We start from the raw sequence: 22,730 nt of genomic DNA, 5'->3' as shown, positions 1-22,730 counted from the left end.
CGTTGCGGAGCACAGGCTCCGGACGCGCAGGCTCAGAGGCCATGGCTCACGGGCCCAGCCGCTCCGCGGCATGTGGAATCCTCCCGGACCGGGGCACGAACCCGTGTCCCCTGCATTGGCAGGCGGACTCTCAACCACTGTGCCACCAGGGAAGCCCTAGTACTCTTTTATTTCTTCTTTCTTCTCCTTCTCCTCCTTACTCTTCTTCTTCTGACAGAAAACGTGATTCAAACTGGCTTAAACAATAGAGAGAGTTCATTGGCTTACAGAACTTAAAAGACCAGAGGTGGGCTTCAGATAAGGCTTGGTCCAGTGGCTACAATCATGTCATTTAAGGACCTAGTTTCTATTTCTTTTCTTCTCTGCTCTACCTTCCACTGTGTTGACTTTATTCTCAGTCTCCATAACCACCCAGCGGCTCAAGTCTCTTCCTTTGTGAATATAAAATTGTTACTCCAATTCAGACTTTGTATTCTCCTATCATGGGAGGAAGGAACACTTATTTCTCAGAAGTCCCAGCTGACGTCTTTCATTTTTCTCATTGGGTTTGATTGGATATGTGCACGTAGCTGAATTTCCTAGGTGCGTAGGAAATGTTGATGGGGTTAGGCAGTCAGGACCTGTGGAGCTTGAAGTGGAGGTTCTTACTCAAAACCTATGCCTGAGAATGGGGAGGGGTGGTTTCCCAAAGGACATTTGGGATTGTGTTACCAGAAGGGAAATGGGTGTTGGAAATCAAACAATAGATGTCTACAAATGTGGGTTTAGACCAAGGACATTATATGGACCTAGGGTGAGGTAGAGTTTTTAGGGGGAAGGATAAAGACATTGAAAGCTCTTACTACCTAGTGTATTGCATTTAGCGGATGTCTTTTCCTTTAGTTCCCCTTTAGTTCCTTTAGTCTACATGGCTTTTCCTTCCTTGCTCTTACAGCTGCCTGTGGCTGCGGCAACAAGAAGAGCTTGAGGCAGCCTCCTTTTCAGTTGGAGTTTCCCCTGATCATTCACACACAGACTGTATTACTAGGACACTGGTTGCTCTAAGCCCACTGGCCAGGAAGGCCCAGGACTGGGATTTTGGCTAAGAGGAAGACGGTCTGGCAAATACTGCAGGCCTAGAATTAAGTCCAGGGAGCTCAGCTAAGGTGAGGAGAAGCAGTTGTACAGTGTAAGTCATTGCAGCCCAGGGGCCAGGTCTAGGGAAGTCATCTAGGGCAGGGGTCAGAAACCAGGGGTCAGAGCTTGCAGGTGTTTGGTTAAAAAATAACAACTTGGTTGAAGCTGTTTGTTCTCTGTCTTGTTCCATACTGCTCATTCCTATAGGTCTTTTTGTGATTATCTTTGTGATTAGTTGGAAAGAAATGAGAATCTACCCTGAGGTCTGGTCCTGACTGAGGCAGAAAGAAGTTGTCTTGATAGGGGAGAATGGATAGGACTCCTGTGATGCTATTACTCACCTATGGCTATAAAACACTCAATGCCAACAGAGGATCACTTCAATCATCTTTTGCCATGATTTAAATAATTTGCTCCAAGCTTAAAATCTCTGTGCAGATGGGATTCTTAATTTTCTAAGTTTAAAAGACTCCTGAAGACATTTTCTAATGAAAAGTGAAACCCTAACAAAGTGTTTGCTTTAACTAAATGATTGCAGTTAATTTCTTGTAAAGAAACACAGAAGCACACTTTAACTTAAAATAAGCTCACACTGTTGTTTCTTGTAGTACAGCCAGGAAAACCAGTAACAAGCTGTTTCCTTCAAAATCACATCCCTGGATGATATTCGAGCAACCTGGACAATTTAAATGCATCCCCAGGAAAAACAATTTGAATTAAGTTGGAAATCATATTTGCTAATTTCCTTTCTGCCATTGCAATGTTGCCTTTTATTCTCAGAGTCTGAGTAGCCTTGATTGAGAAGGTGTGTGGCATCAGTGTCTCAGGTAAATAGTAACTTTCATTTCAGAGCCACAGCCAATCTTAGGTCACAGAAGGATTTTTTTTTTTTTTAGTAATTGTTGGGGTCTTGGTAAACTGGATGCATGCACAACTTAAAGGAATTTAAATTTCTTTAAAACACTTTGTTGGCCAGACAGAAGGATTTCTAATGTTTAGGGTTCATTAATCAAATTTTAGTCTACACTGGCATTTTATCCAAAATTGAACTTAATAATATTATTTATTCGTACTTTTTTTGAGAAACAGTAGGTATAAAACTTGAGCATTTTGGCCCCAAATAGATTTGATTTTGTATTTGAAAGATAGCACCTTAAAGTTGTGTGGACGAAGACAACATCTTAGGGAAGAAATAGAGTGGATTTAGTTGTTATTAAATTCAGTGCTCAGTGATTTTAGTGTTTCCAGTCTTAGTTCTTTTATACACATTTTGGAAAAGATACCATCCCTATTCTCTAAGTGGTTGTACTGTTAAGAGAAGAAAGGCTAGTAAAGGCTCTGGGAAGGGTACTCTTTCAAGTATGTTTCACTTGGGGAGGTGGGTTTCAAGATAGAAAAGAATCTGCTCTTTACTCTCTTCTTCCTCTTAATAAACAAGGAAGGCTGGGTCAAGATATGTGGTTTGAGATTCCTTTCTTCCTCTGCTCCCTCCCACCTCCCTCCTTGCTTCCGTCTCTCCACCCCTAATTCCAAAGAAAGAAACAGAACTTAGAAAATGTGCTGGGGTGATCCTAGAGACCTATTTGAAGTGGTAGTTCAGCATGTCGTGAGGCTGCATGCTGATCACTTTCTTTTTAGAGGAGCTGACAGGTAATCTGTAGAGCAACTTCTGATGGACAAGAAGGGATATTACAGTTTTTTGAGTTTTTAAAATGGAGCCAAAGCTATAATTTTTAGATACTTTTGTATATTTAGATGAAAAGCATGGTTGACTGTGCAAGAAAGCGAACAAGTATGTCAGTTCCAATGAGTCTGTCACCCTAGCACAAAATTGGGATGGTAGAGAAATTCTGGTGTGATGCACCAGTAGGTCCTCTCTTGGTAGATATTTGAAGATTCCCCAGAATTCCTCTGTTAATTGGAAGTTTCGCTTACCTAGCAACTGTCGGTGAGGCTGCCTACTGAATGGCATTTCAAAAAATTCAGATTTAGAATTTTTTATTTTGCTTTTTCTTCCTTATGAGCCTGTTGGTTCTAATCATGTGGGAAAGTAATTTTTCATAAACTAAGCTATTTGTGTATTTTGATTGATTGTAAGCCAGGGAATGAACTGCTGTATTTTTTTCTTCCTGCAAGACAATAAAAAAGACTGTTTAGAAAAGCCTAGATCACAAAAAGGTTAAAAAAAAAAAAGAAAAAAAAAAATCCCGGGAAGTTGGTTGAGAGGGAGGTCAGAACCTTGGAGAGCGCTAGAGAAAGCAGGGGCAGAACCACAGCAAAAGCTGCCATGACTGGCCCCAAACAGACTAGATTTTTTTGAGAAGATGGCAGTTCCACTTTGCTTATTGTCAAGATATGTATGATTTAAGGAGATAAATCCCTTTTACTCCAAGCATGAGCTGTATACATAGACTAATTTGGTGACTTGGGACTATAGTCTTAAAAACTAGAGAAAATACTTTTCTTCAGCACATCTTGAAGGTCCTCCAGGCCATTTTATAATTCTGGATTGCTCCTAGGAGGGCATCCATGGTCAAGATGAAGATGGTCACAAATAGGAAGGGTAAAAGAAGCATAAGATTTCAGAGAAGTATTCACTACTTTTTAGACTAGCCCCATTTTTCCAAAAAATAATTTTTTTTTTTCTAAATGACATCTTAGGTAAAACTTCAACAAAACCCAAACCCAAACCCAACCCAACCCAACCCAACCAAACCAAAACCAAAAGCAGAATGGCAGAGGCGTCCTGGTTAAAACAGGTTAAGAGGTCGGAGTGCCTTCTACTCACATTACTTCAGTAGCAGCCACTGAACACAGGCTGCAAATTGCCACATTTTACCAGAATACATTCAGTTTACTGGTCAGACATAGTTCTTAAGTAAGTGTGAGAATTTAACTTAACTGTACTTTTAGTAATGCTTTTACTAGCCCGTATTAATCCCAGAAGTGGCCTTATATTGGTTGTCTTCTTAGCTATTCATTTGGATGTCACAGATTTGCATCTCTTTCTAATTAGCTTCTGTGCTTCCAAGAAGCCACTGAGTTTTCAAGACTGTAATTAACAACAACTTCAAAGAACATGGCAACATTCTCACATCTCAGACTCAATCAGCTCTGCTTACAAGAATGAAGAGAATTATTAGAATATTTGAAAATAAAGCCACTGAGGATTATAAAACTACCCTAATTAAATTTTTGCTGTACCAATATTTATTTCTGTGAGTACTCTACAAATTGTATTAGAGCAGAATACAACTATGATGTTCTTTCCCCTTCCACATGCCCCATTTTGTTTTAAATAGTTGACTCTTCTCAAATATAAAATGCCAAAACATTAACTAACAGTTAATTATAACTATAAGGGATATGATTGGGGGTGCTGTGTTGTCTTTTTTGTTAGCTACATGACTATAAATATATGAAGGGAAGTTATATGGAAAAGGAAACAGACTTGCTCTGTATAGTCCCAAAGTTAGTTTCTCTTAATCCAACTTTCCTCTCACCCACTCCCAAATTTATGTTATGTTAACTCTACTTGAAGAAGTTAAGAAGTTGGTATATTTTAAGAAAGTATGAAAAAATGTTTAAAGTAATTTCACTTAAGTTATTTCATATGCTATATTAGAGGAGTTATAAACACTCAACACTGTTCTAATGTATAGTATAGACATTCATTTCTGATAATACTTGGTTCTCTTAAAAACAGACCAAATAGAAAATTTATTATTTTTGTTATCTTTTGTATTCTCTGGATGAAGTGACATCTTAAAAATTCATGCTGTTCAGTTACAGTGCTGTTAGAAATGTAAGATGTCAATTGGTCATTTCCTGAGACTTTCCACTCCAGGAGTGTAATACAAAAGAGTTTTGGTTGAGAGAAGAATACATTCCTACAACTGTGACTGTTACATTATAGCATATTGCATTAGCTTTCTGGAAATGTTCTGTGAGGCTTGGAACTTAAGAAACACCAGGTTCAAGGTTACTTGAACAGTATTTATTTAGAAAGATTTATTCTCCAGAAGGCTGTGGAACTAACTTTTAGTTGATCAGAAGAGATGATTGAAGTCTCATAAAATATGTAGATGGCAAGTGAAATTTCTTTAACTTCGAGATTGAGAAGCAGGTTGAAACGAAATGTCTGAAGTATGCTATTTTATTTAAAATTTATCTTTTTTCCATTATGGTATATGCATGTTTTTGCATGTGCACATATACACATATACATACATATCTGTAGACACATACTCAGAAAATTTGGAAAATATAGAAAATTAGGAAGAAGGAAAAAGAAAAACTCTTCTAAAAAGCTCCCAACTATAGACATCAGTTGTTAACATTTTTTATAGTAATTTTTCTGTGGATAGATGGGTTTTGCTGTGGAGGGTTGGAGGGGTAGCGGTAGTCAAAAGTTGTGATCATAATGTATATATAGTTTTATATCTGTCTTCATTTAATATTTTAATGAAAGCATTTCCTATGCTGTTACATAGTATTTGTGAACATATTGGCTGTATATTATTCCTTTGAATGACTATAACAGTTTTTCAACTGTTTCTTATTATCAGGCTTTTTAGGTTATTTGCAATTTTATGATATTATAAATGACTCAAAGTATATTTTTTTGTCTATGAAGATTTTTTCCCCCTTATTTTTGTTGTTTTCTTAGATAGATTCCCAGAAATAGGATTTCTAAGGGTATTGAGATTTTGAGAATGAACATTTTTAAGACTCTTGATAAATAGGATTTCTAGGGGTAATTGAGGTTTTGAGAATGAACATATTTAAGATTCCTTTTTCTTTTTTTTAATTGGAGTATAGTTGCTTTGCAGTGTTACATTGTTTTCTGCTGTACAATGAAGTGAATCAGCTATATGTATACATCTATCCCCTCCCTCTTGGGCCTCCTCTGACCCCATCCCACCCATTTAGGTCATCACAGAGCACTGAGCTGAGCTCTTTGTGCTATACAGCAGGTTCCCACTAGTTATCAGTTTTACACATGGTAGTGTGTGTGTGTGTGTGTGTGTGTGTGTGTGTGTGTGTGTGTGTGTATAGGAAAAAAATCTTCCTAAAAAAATCATATATATAAAATGCTTGTACCAGTCTGTGCTCTCATGTGTAAAGCGTCTGTTAAACTGCATCCTCACCAGCATTAGTTATTTGTTTACAGAAAGAACTTGGCTAATTTAAGATGTAAATTTTGTTTCTAATAATTATTGCGTGATTTTCTTCTCTTGTGGGGAATGCTGGGTGAGTGGCAGGCCAAATTAGTAAGTCCCAGGGGAACAAGAAACAACTTGTGGGAATGAGGCCCTGTCTTGGAGTAAAAGTCAGGCTAATGAGTTCAAACTAAGACCTGATCCAAGGGAGCCAGTTGAACCATGGGAAGCAGATCATGGAACTTCAAAGAGGAGAGGAGGAAGCTCCGAGTGAGCACAGCCAGAGCTCATATGTAGGAATACCCAAGAAGGGCCAAACATTGGTACTTTACGGAGTCCCAGTGTGGCTCCCTCTGGGGGATAAGAGTAGTCTTCTTGGAGAGTGGTGGAAGGAGATCTGATAGTATAGGTTGGGAGGGAGATTTACCTTTATTCTTTATACTCTTTTATGCTATTGGAAAAAAATGCTGTTACTTTTACCATGTATATATTTCTATTTCAATGAAATATTAGTTTATGAAAAAGAAGAAATCAGGAAAATCACATTTCTTTGCTTATTAATAAGGTTACATACTTTTCATATATTTTTAAACTTTTTATTGAGATGTAATTGACATATAATATTGTATTAGTTTTAGGTATACAACATTTTGATTTGGTATGTATATGAATTATGAAATGAATACCACAATAAATTTAACTTTCATCACCACACAGAGTTACAGCTTTCTTTTTCTTGTGATGAGAACTTTTAAGATTTACTATCTTAGCAACTTTCAATTTTACATGGTAAATTAACTGACTGTAAAAAAAATGTTCTTTCTAAGTCCTTCTGCTGTCTTAACTCTTGGAGTGGTATAGGTAGAAGGCCTACTTAGTGCTATATAGTACAATATTCTATGTTGTACACAATGCTAGAGAGTTGTGTGAAATTTTATAGTAAGAAGTTTCAGACAATTTTAAAGAAGTATTTCTAATTTATGCCTGTACTTTATCCTTTTATTGATTGAAAATTTTTATTAGAAGCTTTATTTTTTAAAAGAAAAATTTTTTCCCTTAGAAGATTTTTTTCCCCTTCATTATTAGGCAGTGATGGTCCCAGGGCTCATTTGCTCATTTGCTTATTTCCCTTGTTCATCTCCCTAGCGCTGTGAACCTAGTACATTGTTTCCCAGCTTTTTTCATATATTGGTGTCAGTGTGAATGAATTTGCTTCAGTATGGCTGAGAAGCCTTGTTTTGAATAAGTGAGATGTGATTTGTGGGTGAAGTGAGTTAGGCTTCTGAAAAAGTTATCCTTTGCTATGTTGCTCACATAAGGAGCTGAGGATTGGTTGTGCTTTTTCAAATCTGCGGGGCCATTGATTTGGGAGTATAATGTGCGTGATGGAGTGTATTGATGAGAGAGATGTGGGAAGGTTGAGGGTCACATGAACAGGAACATCCCTCAAGTCAGGCAACCTGGACAGGGAGCCAAAGTGAGGAATCAAGAATTATCGCTAGGGCTTCCCTGGTGGCGCAGTGGTTGAGAGTCCGCCTGCCGATGCAGGGGACACGGGTTCGTGCCCTGGTCCGGGAAGATCCCACATGCCGCGGAGTGGCTAGGCCGGTGAGCCACTGCCACTGAGCCTGCGCGTCCGGAGACCGTGCTCCACAACGGGAGAGGCCACAGCAGTGAGAGGCCCGTGTACTGAAACAAACAAACAAACAAACAAACAAAAGAATTATCGCTAGATGGGAGACAGGTTGTGACTACAAAGAGGCAGATGCCAATTCTTTGGTTAGAAACGGATATTCTAGTGACCTGAACGGGGGAAGGTTGTCAGGTTTACATTCTACACTCTCGGTTCTACACTTGAGTATCCTCAGAGTTATTAAACCTCTCTAGTTAACCAGTCTTGGAAAAAGCACTGCTGTGATAACCTTCCCTGAACTGCTTCATAGGTGTCTGGTGAGAATGAATAAAGTTTCATAATAGTAGTTAATTCTTTTGCTTTTGTCTCTTTTATCATATTATATCACTTTCTCCTAATGCATTTTCATTACTCTTTTCTATGTTAGTATATTATGTGTCCTGTGCCTATTCTTCTTGACCATCCACATTTCAGATTTCCTCTTTCATGTATTACCAAAAATAAGCAGAATAAGAACTTTGTGCACAGAGAGAGAAACTTATTTTTCTTCTTTTCATAAAGAGGCCTCTTAATTTATGCTCTCTCACCCTTTCCTTGAGGAAGCTTTGAGTATTTTTCTTTATCTCCTACTCAAGAGAGTGGAAAACCCCAATATCCTGCATTGTTAGACTTGTTTTTAAAATATGCTTTAGTCTTAGGAAGCGATCCCAAAAATCTTGTATATCTTCAGGGTTCTCGCCTTTTAGGCCAAGTAGTTCAAAGCACAAATTACTTAATATGTAAAAGTGGTCAAGTAGCAGTAGTAGAGGAATTTTTATCACTGTAAGCATGTCTCTGCTTCCCTTGATGGGAATGTTTTTCAGCTAAATCATTTCCCAGTGAAGTCTGCATTGAATGGCCAAAGAGGTCAAATGCATTTGCATGTATTGGGAGGTTGTATTTAATGGAAAGGGACTGCTTGGCATGTCTTTACTATGCATTTAACAATTAGATTGAATCACTTGAAATGAATTCAAATTGGTAAGAGGTGTTTGCCAGCTTATATGCTTTCATAATTTAAAAAAAATTTGTGGATGTAAGCTTGTAACTTGTCAAATAGCTAAAGAGAAATGATAGAATTAAGAGTTTAAATTGAGGCAGCTAAAGCTTTTTCTTTTTGTACTGGAACAAGGACTTGAAAGGAATACTTGACCAGGAAATGGAAGATTGTATATTTTTCCTATTTATCAGTGTTTAATGATGATCTCTGAAGGAAATGCATAGCCAGCTATATAATGATCACTTTAAGTTCTATACTGTGTTGTTATATCCTTCTGTGGTCTTGAGTAGCCCCAAAGGACCTCAGGCTCTTGACGTCCAGAGGTTTGCCTGTGAGGACTTCGTACTCTTTCTGTCCAATCACTTCATAGCAAGGGCCCTCTGTCCTTCAATGTAGGTTGCTGAAGCTCTTACTTTTTCCTCTGTTCATCAATCTTCATTTGGATATCCCTTAAGACCTATCTTTCCTATAAGTTTAGTGGTGTCTCCATTGTCATTTAGTCCCTAAATCAACCCTCGCAGTGGAGCAAAGTAATTACCATCCTTTTAAAGGATGCATTTCTTTACCTTTTGTTTGTTTTCTTTTGGTAGAAGACTTTTCTGGTGAGATTGATCATGATATTAATGAATGTGTCAACATTTGGAAGATCTGTATAACTCAGTGAATCAGTATTTTCTAAATGATCAATGCATGATACAAAGTCATACACGAGTAAAAGCTTCATTTAAAGTATAGGATAGACAAATGGAATTTAGGGTAAAAGTATGAAGTGTTTATTAATATAGTTTTATCCTACTGTATAACACAGGGAACTACATTCAATATCCTGTAATAAACCATAATGGAAAAGAAAAAAAAGTAGTTTTAGATTCCACCTTGCAACTAACCTTTAAGAAACTGCCACTTGTTGAGTTTTGGTGTAGTATCAAAGAAGAAGATCCAGAATTATTTGAAAAGGCTATTAAAATACTCCTCTTTTTTCAAAGTACATATTTGAATGAGGTTGGATTCTCTTCATATACTTCAGCCAAAACAACATATTGCAACACTGAATGTAAAAGCACATATGAGAATCCAGCTCTTTAATTAAACCAGACATTAAAGAGATTTGCAAGAATATGAAACAATGCCATGCGTTTCATGAGTTTTTGGGAAAATACAGTTTTTTCATTAAAAAATGTTTTTATGTTAACATGTAGTAGGATCGTTATTTTAAAATGAATTAATAAATATTAAAAAATTTCTCAGTTTTCATTTTTAATATAGTAAATTTAACCCATATAATTCATATATATAGAAGCTCCTTGGGGTCCTCAATACTTGTTAAGAGTGTAAAAGGTTCCTGAGACTAAAATGTGTAAGAACCTCTGCTGTGGTGCTTAGGCAGGGACTTGGAGTCAAATTGCTTACGTTTGAAACCTAGTTTTATTGTTTAATAGCTCTGTGACCTTGGATGAGATACCAAACTACTTTTGGCCTCAGTTTCCTCACCTATAAAATGGTATAATAATATAACATAGGTTGTCATAAGGATTAACTTGAATATACGAAAAGTTCTTAGAACTTCTATAGTACTCAGCAAGCTATATAATTACTACCTGTTGAACATTCGTAATGTATTGCTGTTTTCCTTTATAGGTGCTAAATTTCTAGATTTCTGGAGATTGGGTGTTTTGGGGTATTGACCTGGTCTGTTATCAGTAAAGTCCCTGATATCCTTAACTTCTCTACCCCTTTTTCTTCTAAGTCAGTGGTTCTCAACCTTTGCTACATGTTGAATCACCTGGGGAGCTTTAAAAAACAAACAAACCAACCCCATTACCCAAGATGTACTCCAGATTAACTCAGTTAAACCAGAGTCTGGAGGTGGGCGTAGGGCCCAAGCATTAGTATTTCTAGGTGATTCCAGTTTGAAGATTGATGACCACCACTCTAAAGCCTGAGCATTCAGACCCTCTACCCTGAGATTCTGTCTTTCCCTGCATGTTCTCAAGCGAATTGTAGCTGATTTCTCTCTCAACTCTTGTATCACTGAACTTGGAGGGGTGGTAGGTGTTCATGCTCCTCAGTGCTGCTGCCAAGGAAACGTCATTCCCTTTTCCCTGACCCCACCCCCAGCCTTGAAACTCAGGCCCTCAGGCAATGGGACCCACCACCCCCTCCTTGTTGTTATCTAGAGACATTCTTTCAAGATTTTAGCACATGGCTCACTGTCATTTTCTCAGCACTATTGCTCTTGCCGTGACTCCAGGTGATTTAATATTCATACACATGCTCCTTCCAACACGCAGGCCTCTCAGTCCCTGACTTCCTTTCCTCTGGTGGTCTCGTCCTTCCTTCACCTCCTCGCCAGGCACACGCTCAGCCAGGGCCTCATCAGTACCGCTGTAGATCACCTCCATCATCTCAGCTGCAAACATCCCATTCTCTGACCACGCCTTGTGTCTTTCCTCTTTTTAGCATCTCAACTCCAACAATTCTTCCAGCTCACCAGGACCATGGGTCCTACCACCTTTTCACTAACTCTCACTTCCCTTACGAACTTACTTTGCTTTTTCCTGGCTTAACGTCAGTGGTCCATAATTATGATCATTCTTTTGCAAACCCTCTAAGACCTCTTGCCCCTCTTTCTTTTGTACTTACCTGTCAAAATCCCAACCTTTGTTAAATCCAGATTCCTCCCACTCCACATTGCACCCAGGCAAGGGAATTTATGCTAATTGGTCTCACTTAAAACTCATACCTCTAGGGCTTTCCTGGTGGCGCAGTGGTTGGGAGTCCGCCTGCTGATGCAGGGGACGCGGGTTCGTGCCCCGGTCCGGGAAGGTCCCACATGCCGCAGAGCAGCTGGGCCCGTGAGCCATGGTTGCTGAGCCTGCGTGTCCGGAGCCTGTGCTCCGCACCGGGAGAGGCCACAACGGTGAGAGGCCCGCGTACCGCAAAAAAAAAAAGAGTCATACCTCAAGCTCAGTGGGGCTTTTGGTGCTAATTGGAACGCCTCCTCCATTTCCCCAGTCCATTTATTCCTCCCCCATTTCCCCAGTTCATTTATTGTATATTGCTCTAAATGACTATTTCACGCCTTCTTCTTAAACTTCCCATATCCCCTCCTTCTTCCTCACTCTCAGCTGATGACCTTATTTTAAGGAGAAAACGTAAGCTCCCAGTAGAGAACCACCACGAGCTCTTATCAGCACTTAGGGCAGCCTGCCTGCATGTGTACTCCTAAGCTGGCCTCTTCTCCTGTACCTACGGATGGACTCCCTGTGCTCATTGCTAGGGCAACCCTCTTGGAGATCGCATCCCTACCTCCCTAATCGTTATCCTCTCTGGTGGAACCTTGCCCCACCTCCCTTTACATCAGCACGTTCCCCCCTCTATGGGGATATTCCATCAAGCTGTAAACATCTGAGCACAACTTTTTCTTGACCCCGCATCTGCCTCTGGTTACCAGTTTGAATTGTCTCTATCAGCTGTCTGCAGTTTCTTTCTACTCATCCTATCTTTAAACCTCCACAGTCAAGCTTCTGTTTCACCACAGTAGCAGTTGCTGAGCAAACTATTGACCTGTGTCAATAGACCCAGCAGTCAATTGCCAAGCTTCATGTTACTCTTAACACCATTTGACCCAGCTGATCACTTCCCTTTTGAAGCCCTTCCTTCATCACTTTTCAGGGATGCATGCTTTATTTTTCTCGGTAGCATTTATTACCATCTGATATTGTTTATTATTTATTTTGGCCCACAAAAATGTAAGCTCCTTTAGCAAGGACTTGGCTTGTTCCTGTCACTGCCTAGAACAGTGGCTGATACAGAATAGGTACTTGATAAGTATTTGTTGAATGAATGAGAGCTTAACAGCTACTATATACTTACCAGATCTTTCCCAGCTCCTTTCCTGGTCATAAGCTATCAGAGCCATTCCCTTCTTTTTCTTTGAACTTTGCATTTCCTAATTGTATTTTCCCTCATCTCTACTCCATTCCTGTCTTTTTCAGGCTGAACCACCACCATTGTGCTTATATTTCTGTGGGGTGCTAATGTTTACAGAGCATTTATTTATGTCTGGAATTACAGATGCACATGGTCTGTGGATCTGAGTTGAATGACATTAGCTTTTAATGCTGAATTTAGGTGCAGAGGGAAAAAAATTAAAATTATGAAAGACTGTGAAACAAATTCAGTCTTCCAGGGCTAAAATTATGGTCTTCTAGGATGTTTAGGTTTCTTGTTTTGTTACTACCCTACTTTACACATTACTATTTCTGCCTACCCACGGTGGAATTCTTCTTGATTTTCTGCAAGAATTTTTAGAAGGCAGGAAAAATCACCAAGCCCAAAAGACCCTTCTAACTTCAGCTCTGAGTTTATCATAAATTAAGAGTAGTCTGTTTCCCTATTAGACTGTTGGTGGGAATGTAAATTGGTTCAGCCACTATGGAAAACAGTATGGAGGTTCCTTAAAAACACTAAAAATAGAGTTGCCATATAATTCAGCAATCCCACACCTGGGCATATATCCAGAGAAAACTCTAATTTGAAAAGATAAACGCACCCCAGTGTTCATAGCAGCACTATTTACAATAGCCGAGACATGGAAGCAGCCTAAGTGTCTGTTGGCAGATGAATGGCTAAAGTAGATGTGGTACATGTATACAATGGAATACTACTCAGCCATAAAGGAGAATGAAATAATGCCATTTGCAGCTACATGGCTTGACTTAGAGATTATCATACTAAGTGAAGTAAATCAGAAAGAGAAAGACAAATACCATGTGATATCACATGTGGAATCTAAAATATGATACAAAGAAACTTATTTACAAAACAGAAACAGACTCACAAACGTAGAAAACAAACTTATGGTTAACAAAGGGAGAAGGGGGTGGGAGAGGGATAAATTAGAAGTTTGGGATTAGCAGATATATATTTTATATATATTATATATATATATATAAAATAGATAAGCAACAATCCTACTGTGTAGCACAGGGAACTATATTCAACATCCTGTAATAAACCATATGGAAAAGAATATGAAAAAGATTATATATACATATATGTTTAGCTGAATTCCTTTGCTGTACAGCAGAAACTAACACAACATTGTAAATCAACTATACTTCAGTAAAAAAAAGAGTAGTCTGTTTCTCTTAGATTTTCATTATTCTTTTTCTCTATATTGATGTGCTAATATGATACTGGATTTGTGTGAAAATGCATTTGTTACTGGTCTTTTATTTTTGGCTTCTGCAGAACCTTGCCTCCTGGAATCCATCAAATCCTGAATGTCTCTTACTTGTGGTGAAGGAACTTGTGCAACAATATCACCAATTTCAATGCAGCCGCCTCCGTGAGAGTTCCCGCCTCATGTTTGAATACCAGACGTTACTGGAAGAGCCGCAGTATGGAGAGAACATGGAAATTTATGCTGGGAAAAAAAACAGCTGGGTAAGGTTTTTTGAGAATGGGAGAAAAAAGGTCACTTTATCTGTAATAGAATAAAATAATCAATTCAGACATTCATTAATAATAAATCCTGGCCATTTCCTTAGGTAAACATGATTTAGGTTGCCCGTGTACTTTCTCAGTCTCACATCCGCAGCCCCTGACTTCTGAATATCTGCGGCTGTGGATGTGAGACTCCAAATTTTACAAACTTCCCAGGCGATATCCTTGAGAAACCAGATAAACATTAATGTCTTTTCAAAACTCTGAATTATGAGACAGTATATAGTATCCCAGTCAGATGAGAGGGGTCGGTAACTCTGGAGGTAGCCAGCTTATATGGATCCTTTTATAATTTCTTTACATTGTATGATCCTTTAAAAATGCAAGGCAGAGTGTATCACTCCTTTGCCCAGCACTGTCATATCCCTCTCTTCTTCTCTCATAGTAAAAGCCGCAGTCTTTCTAGAGGTGTAAAAAAGCTCTACGTGATTCCTGTCACCACCATCCTCCATCCATCATTCCTTCTCTCTCTTCGTCTCCCACTTTCCTGTCTAAAAATCATCAGCTCCAGCCTCTCTAGCACCCTTGCTGTGCTGCAGACACACAAGATATGCTCCTGCCCTAGGGTCTTTGCATAGCTTTCCCGTTGTCTGGCATAGTTCCCCTGGATATTCACAAGGCTAATATCCTTCCTCCTTAATGTTTTTACACATGTGTTATGTTCTCAGCAATGCCTATATTAATACCCCCATTCTTTTTTTTTTTTTCTTTTTTTTTTTGCGGTACGCGGGCCTCTCACTGTTGTGGCCTCTTCCGTTGCGGAGCACAGGCTCCGGACGCGCAGGCTCAACGGCCATGGCTCACGGGCCTAGCTGCTCCGTGGCATGTGGGATCTTCCCGGACCGGGGCACGAACCCGTGTCCCCTGCATCGGCAGGCAGACTCGCAACCACTGCGCCACCAGGGAAGCCCCCCCCATTCTTTTTAAACAACTTTTTTTGGGTATAATTTTGATACCATAAATTAACCTGTTTTAAGTGTAAAGTTTAATGGTTTTTAATAAATTTGCCAAGTTGAGCAACCACCATCAATCCAGTTTTCGAGTGGTTCCATCACCCCAATAATATCCCTCATGCCCATTTATAGTTAATCCTATTCCCACCCCCAGCCTCAGGCAACCACTAAACTAGTTTCTGTTTGTATAGATTTTCTTTTCTGAACATTCATGCACAGGCATACTTGGGAAGTATTGCAAATAAGCAAATATCACAATAAAGTGAGTTACACGAATTTTTTGGTTTCCTAATGCATATAAAAGTTATGTTTACACTACACATAGTGTAGTCTATTAAGTGTGCAATAGCATTATTTCTATAAAAAACAATGTACATACCTTAATTAAAAAGTACTTTATTGCTTAAAAAATGCCAAATATTGTCTAACAACACAGAAGGTTTACAAACCTCCAATTTATAAAAAATGGAATATCTGAGAAGGGCAGTAAAACGAAGCACAATAAAATGAGGTATACCTGTGGTGGAATCACAATGTGTGGTCTTTTATGACTGGCTTCTTTTACCTTACATAATATGTGTGAGGTTCATCCATGCTGTAGCATGTGTCAGTACTTCATTTCTTTTTGTGGCTAAGTAATAGTCCATTTGATGGGCATACCACATATCCATTCACCAACTGATGGGCATTTGGGTTGTTTCTGCTTTTTGACTGTTATGAATAATGCTGTATAAACATTCATGTGCAGGTCTTTCTAACATCTCTTCTTAAAATTGTAACTTGTACACCCTCCCCCGACCCTGACCCTACTCTACATTTTTTTTTGCATCTCTTTTTAACAAACTATATAATTAACATGTTGTATTAGTTATATGTTGCCGCATAAAATAATCATACCAGAATTTAGTGGCTTAAAGCAATGGCATTTATTATCATAAATTTTGTTTGCCAGGAATCTGTGTAGTCCCTCTGTTTGAGGGTCTCTCACAGGCTGCACTCAAGGTACTGGCCAGGGCTGTAGTCACTCAAGGCTCAACTGGAGAGGGATCCATTCTAAGTTCATTCATGTATTTCTTGGTACCGTTCAAGTCCCTGTGGGCTGTTGACCTGAGCATCTCAGTATAGTGCTGCCTGTTGGCTGGAGGCTGCCCTCAGTTCCTTGCCTCTTCTTAGGGCCTCTCCACAGGGCAGCTCATAAAATGGCAGCTGGCTTCACCAGAGCGAGTAAGCAGGAGTGAGTATGTGAGCAAGACAGAAGTCACAGTCTTCATAACCTAATCTCAGAAGTGACATCTCATCAATTTTGATGTATTCTGCTTGTTAAGTCCAGTCTACGCGCAGGGGAGGTATTACATAAGAGTGTGAATACCAGAGATCACTGGGAGCCTACCACACTTATTATGTTTATTGTTTGTTTGTCTCTCCCCAGCGGAATGTAAAATTCCACCAAGGCCAAGATCTTTGTTCCATTCACTGGTAATATAGTAAACGCCTAGAACAGTGCCTGCCATATTGTTTACATTCCGTAAACATTTGTTCAATGAATTAATTAATAAACTCTAGTTTATTTAAGCACAGAATAAGTTTAGGTTCCCTTCTCTGTGTTAATTCTTTTAGACTTCACTTAGTCTTTCTTTTCTGAGGTTAAATATACCTTTCCCCTTTTGTTCTTCAGCTCTTTCTCAAAGGACATGTTTTCCAAGGTTTTATACATGATTAATGCCTTTGAATTAGTAGGACTAAAATTAACCCTTGTTACAAATCATCTTGTGTTCAGTTCAAGGTTTTTTTGTTATTTTGTAAATTTATTTTGCTTATTTTACTGTGGTAAAAGACAAAATGAAATTTACCGTCAACCATCTGTAAGTACACAGTTTAGTAGTGTTAAGTATGTTCACGTTGTTGTGCAATAGATCTCTAGAGCTTTTGCATCTTGTAAAACTGAAAGTCTACCAATTTAAATGCTAATTCCTCTTCCCTCCAGCCCTTGGCAGCTACCTTTCTACTTCCTGTTTCTATGATTTTTGACTCCTTTGGAGACCTCATATAAGTGCAGTCGAACAGCATTTGTCTTTTTGTGATTGGCTTATTTCGCTTAGCATAATGTCTTTGAGGTTCATCGGTTCATCCATGTCGTAGCATGTGACAGGATTTCTGTCCTTTTTAAGACTGCCTGGTATTCCATTGCATGCATATGCCACATTTTGTTTATCCATTCATCCATCAGTGGACATTTGCATTGCTTTCATCTCTTGGCTATTGTGAATAATGCTGACTACACATGGGTATGTACAAAGATCTTGCTTTGAATTCTTTTGAATATATCCCCCAGAGTAGGATTGCTGGATCATATTGCTAATTCTATTTTTAATTTTTTTTGTGGAATCTCTGCACTGTTTTCCATAATGGACGCACCATTTTACATTTCTACCAGTAGTGCAGAGTTCAATGCTTTAAACTATTGTTTTGAAACTTTAATCTGTTCGTGTGGATAGTAAGGAAAACTTTAGTAAACTTAGTGTATCCTCTAATCCCAACATTTTTCTTATTAAAAAATCAACTTAGTTGTCCTCTCAAAAGAGGTGTTAGGTTAATTTGACATGACTTCTTGGTGAACCTGTCTGTGTTGTCTTTAGTGCCGATAGATTCCTTTAAAGACATGATTGGAATCACTGTCAAGCTAATTGGTCTTTAGTTTTTAGGATTTTCCTTCCCTCCTAATTCCCCCTTTTAATATTAAGACTGAATTTAGGTATATCCAGTTTTATGGTACCATTTCTGATCTAAGAATTTTTAAAATTATGTTCGTTGGCTCAGCTAATACTTGAGATATAGTTCTTCTGAGTGTAGAAGTTTAAATTCATTTAAAATAGCTAGGTAGTTTGAATTTATAGTATATTTAAAACTTCTCATTTAATGTTATTGATTCTCCATTCTTTAAACCTACTGCTGCTCCATTTGCCCCAGTTTATTTTGATATATACTGTTGAGTAATTTGTAAGCATTAGGGCAATGATTATGGACTTAGGGGAAGTAAAGAAACTGAGAATCCTGTAACAAGGCAAGGTGGACAATTAGAGGTTAAGCTTGCAGCTGACCAGCCCTAGGGAGGGCCCAGTGGAAGCAGGAGCCGAGACTCTAGAAGTAAAAATATAGGCATGTGAATTAGTTCCTGGTCTAGAAACAGGGCATAAAGGTGAGTCTTGCAGGATGAAACACATTTGAGCATGGCATGCTGGTTCAGGAATATGTTAAAGGACAGCTTGCTAATGGAATACAAATCCAGACCAAGAATTTGGGTGACAAACACGGGACCCTAGCAGAAAGAAAGCAGTTTGGTTTTGAGCCAAGATTTTTTGAATCAGGGACTGTAATAGTTTCCTATTGCTGCTGTAACAAATTGCCACAAACTTGGTAGCTTAAAACAACACAAATTTATTATCTTACAGTTCTGGTGGTCAGAAGTCCGAAATGGGTCTCCCTGGACTAAAATCAAATTATCGTCCAGGCTGCGTTCCTTCTGGAGGCTCTAGCGGGGGACTGTTTCAGGGCACTGAAGAAACTGGCTGATGTGCTTCAGAGATGTTATCTTTGAGAAATTATGGGGAAGCAGAAAGGTCCTAGGGATTGTAGAAAGCAAAAACATTCTGGAGATTTTTGAAAGAAATTACACTCAGGTCTTTAGGTGGATGATTTGCATACATTTAAATAAGAATGCAATAGTCAGTTGGAACAACAGCTGGGTAACTAAGAAACAGTCATGGCAAACTTACTTTATCCTTTTAAGGAAGGTGAATATTATTGACTTAGATTATCTAATTTTCAGTAAAACATTCAGTTGTTCTCCCTTAGTATTCTACTGACTGTGGGCTCCTTTCTTAGTTGTCTGAATCTATGGAAGAGCTCCACATAAAAGATTGGCTATACCTTTTGTCAGCCATCAGGTGTTTGTGGAATGTCACAGGGCTTCTCCTTTGACCCCGTTTCATTGTTTTATTAGGTTATTGAAAGGCATGCTTTTCAGTTTTTCTGATAACACAGAGCTTGAAAAGATATATGAAGAACTACAGAATCAATATTTAAAATTATTTTTATAGTTATATGCACTGGAATGCTGCACCATACCTATAAGATATAATTTAGTAGGGCTAAGCTGGTATAGGACTGATATGGAAAGTCTGCTATGCTAGTTTGAGTAAAAAAAAGCAGTCCTGGCTTTTGCTCTTGAAGGTGTTAGAATCCAGTTAAGTCTCAACACATATTTGTAAAAAATGAAATAGCAATGCTGAACAGATTATCTCAGATGGAATGGACTGCCTGTACATGAATTCAGAAGAAGAGCCAATCACTGAGAAACGGAGTGACTAAGGAAAGTCTTCACTGATGAGCCAGAACTGACCTAGGTCCTCAAGGAAGGTGGACGTAGACAGCACTATAGGAAGAGGAGGTCAGGGGGTTATATGGTTGCAGAAAAACTTAGAGGCATAGCATACGTGGGGGACAAGAATTATAAGCATACATATGACTGTTTTACTGATTAGTAAATCATATCTATTATGTCTTTTTGGACTATTGAAGCAAGAGGACATTTTAATATGAAAAAAATTGATATAGGAAATAAAATATGAAAATTAATATATTCTCTAAATAAAATATTATGAGTCAATTTGTTCTTCCTGGGCTAAATGTGAATCCATGTATTTTGATTCTCCTGATTCCACTAGTCCATCTGATAAATATTTTCTGTAATGAATCCAAGACTGTGCATAATTATTGAATACCTTTGGATTACAACATCCTGTGTTCATTTGAGAGGATGGTGACTTTTTGTTTTCGTCTTTGCATCACGGAGTTTTTCTTTCTGGAACATGTGTTTACGTTCTTAACCTTCCATTTCTGCTCTAAAAGTAAGAGGCTTTTAAAAACCTGCTTTAAAAAAATGCCTCTTCCATTTTACTGTCAGCTGGCAAAAGGAAAAATTTAAAAACCATGTAGTAGAAAGAGGGAGAGGGCTCTGATCTCTTGTCAGCCTTCTGACAAGCATATTAATTTGAAATACAGTGCTGCCTCCACACCACTGCAGACACTCTTCTTTTTCCTCCTCAATTTCCAGTTAGAGGATTTCAGCAAGTGCACATTTGAAAGTAAACATTAAAAAAACAAACAAACAAAAAACCAACACAAACTCTTTATTAATTCTTTACCATGGTCTTTTTATGAAGTCATCTCTCGTATTGCTTTGTCCATCTCCTTTAGTAAGTAGAGTTTTGGAGATTGTATTCTTAGTCTATGCTGGTTTTATAGTTTTTAGTAAACACCAATTTTTTTTTTAGTTGGGAGAAAATAGATGATACATTGGGATGCAAGCTTACCTGTTCAGAATGAACAATTCTAATGTACCTGCATGATCAGAATCATTTTTAAAAGATATATTAAAATATTTAATTTTAAAAGATATATTAATTAGTTATAGATTCACAAGAAGTTGCAAAATAGTACAGAGAGGCCTTGTATACCCTAACCTGGTTTCTCCCAGTGGTTATTTTTTACATAACCAAGAGATTGACATTGGTACAATGTATGTGTATGCCATTTTATCACATGAGTAATTTCCTGTAACTACCACTGCAATCAAGATACAGATTACCACAAAGATCTTCCTCCTGCTACTTCTTTGAACAGAGTTATTAAGATTAGAATTTTAATTTCAATGAATGTCACAATGTAAGCTATAGGTGTTAAAATTATATATACTGTTTTGCTACAACATATCAAAATAAAGGTACATTATAAGTTTTCTCAATGGGTAAAACCTAAGGTCTCACTTTATATTGTATCTATCAGCTGCCTTGTCAGCATTTCCTGCATGTGTCTGTTATAGCTAAAGAACCACAGTCTGTTAATGGTAACAGAGTGCAGTAAGCAAATTTGTGAATTTTTCTTTGGCCTTTTTTTTTTGTGGTACGCGGGCCTCTCACTATGGTGGCCTCTCCCGTTGCAGAGCACAGGCTCCGGACGCACAGGCCCAGCGGCCATGGCTCACGGGCCCAGCCACTCCGCGGCATGTGGGATCTTCCCGGACCGGGGCACGAACCCGTGTCCCCTGCATCGGCAGGCAGACTCTCAACCACTGTGCCACCAGGGAAGCCCCTGGCTTTTGTTTTAATTCCCAGAACTCAAAGTTAGTTTATCATCCCTAATATTTTGATTAAAGGCATTTGTCTTTCCTGTTGTGAAACGAAGGTTTTGAGATGTTCTAAAGCCACATATTTTACATATTAATGATCACCAGTGGGTGATCTGTGAGATAAAACATTTTCTTAGAAACCGATTTTTTCCTTTTGTGGGCATTTTCTTAATAATGATAACATGTTGGAGAATGTGAAACAATTCCCCTTTTTTGTTGTACTTGACCACAAATCCCAGTAAGATTTTCAAAATTTATGGTTTATAAATTAAACTCTGGCAACATTTAAAAATATGAAAGGAGCCATTTCATGATAGCTCCTCATTTGAGTTAATGACTTGATGCTTCTGTCACCCCATCTTGCTGTGATATTACATTTGAAGGGAAAGTATATGAGCACTGTTAAAAGATAAACTGAGAAATATTAAAATTTTTAAGAGTTTATTTGAGCAAACACTGATGCAAGGTGGTTAGGAGCGTTCTACTGATATGAGTTACAGGCAAGGTTTTTACAGAGAGGAGTTGGACGCAAAGCAAGGAAATTGATTGGCTAGAGCTGAAGTGGTTGCATTTTTTGGGAAAAACTAGTTGGCTGTTTGGGATTGGCTGTTCTTCTTAACCTTGAGCCATTTACAGGAATTGATTCTGGCTTAAGTTGGCTACCAAGGCATTAGAGCCGCCTCATTCTTACGGCCTCATTGCTTGATTACTTTTAGAGCAGTGTGCTTAGAGTGTAAGCTCTTCTAGGGCAGAGGCCATGTAGAAACGTGTTGGAGAGAGAAGTGATCTGGGAGGTGGGAGCTTTGGATTCTAATTCTATCATTAGTTGTATTTAAAAAATATTTATTTATTTATTTTGGCTGTGCTGGGTCTTAGTTGCGGCATGCATGCGGGATCTAGTTCCCCAACCAGGGATCGAACCTGGGCCCCTTGCATTGGGAGTGCGGAGTCTTACCCACTGGACCACCAGGGAAGCCCCTGTCATTAGTTTTTGTGTGTGTGTGACTAAAGCTTTTCCCTGTGTCACTTTGCTGGAGATAACTACTCTGTCACCCCAACCTTGACACAAAGATTAAATTAGATCCCCTGTGTGCGAAGCAAACAAAATTAAGCAAACGGTGGAGTTGTG

The 22,730-nt window shown here is 38.5% G+C and overlaps 1 protein-coding gene across 6 annotated transcripts in view; it reads left to right on the top strand.

The window, feature by feature from the left end:
- The window catches only part of BABAM2 (BRISC and BRCA1 A complex member 2), a 446,047-nt gene that overhangs the window by 124,184 nt on the left and 299,133 nt on the right, over positions 1–22,730 (top strand). For all 6 annotated transcript variants that reach the window (XM_033425181.2, XM_033425184.2, XM_004268165.4 and 3 more), the window contains one exon: positions 14,207–14,401. In XM_033425181.2, the coding sequence (XP_033281072.1) occupies positions 14,207–14,401 (195 nt within the window). The remainder of the gene's footprint in view (positions 1–14,206; positions 14,402–22,730) is intronic.

Source organism: Orcinus orca, chromosome 13, assembly GCF_937001465.1.
Source record: "Orcinus orca chromosome 13, mOrcOrc1.1, whole genome shotgun sequence".
NCBI classification, from domain to species: domain Eukaryota; kingdom Metazoa; phylum Chordata; class Mammalia; order Artiodactyla; family Delphinidae; genus Orcinus; species Orcinus orca.
The sequence above is the reverse complement of the archived record's forward strand: the minus strand, read 5'-3'. Positions and strand labels throughout refer to the sequence as shown.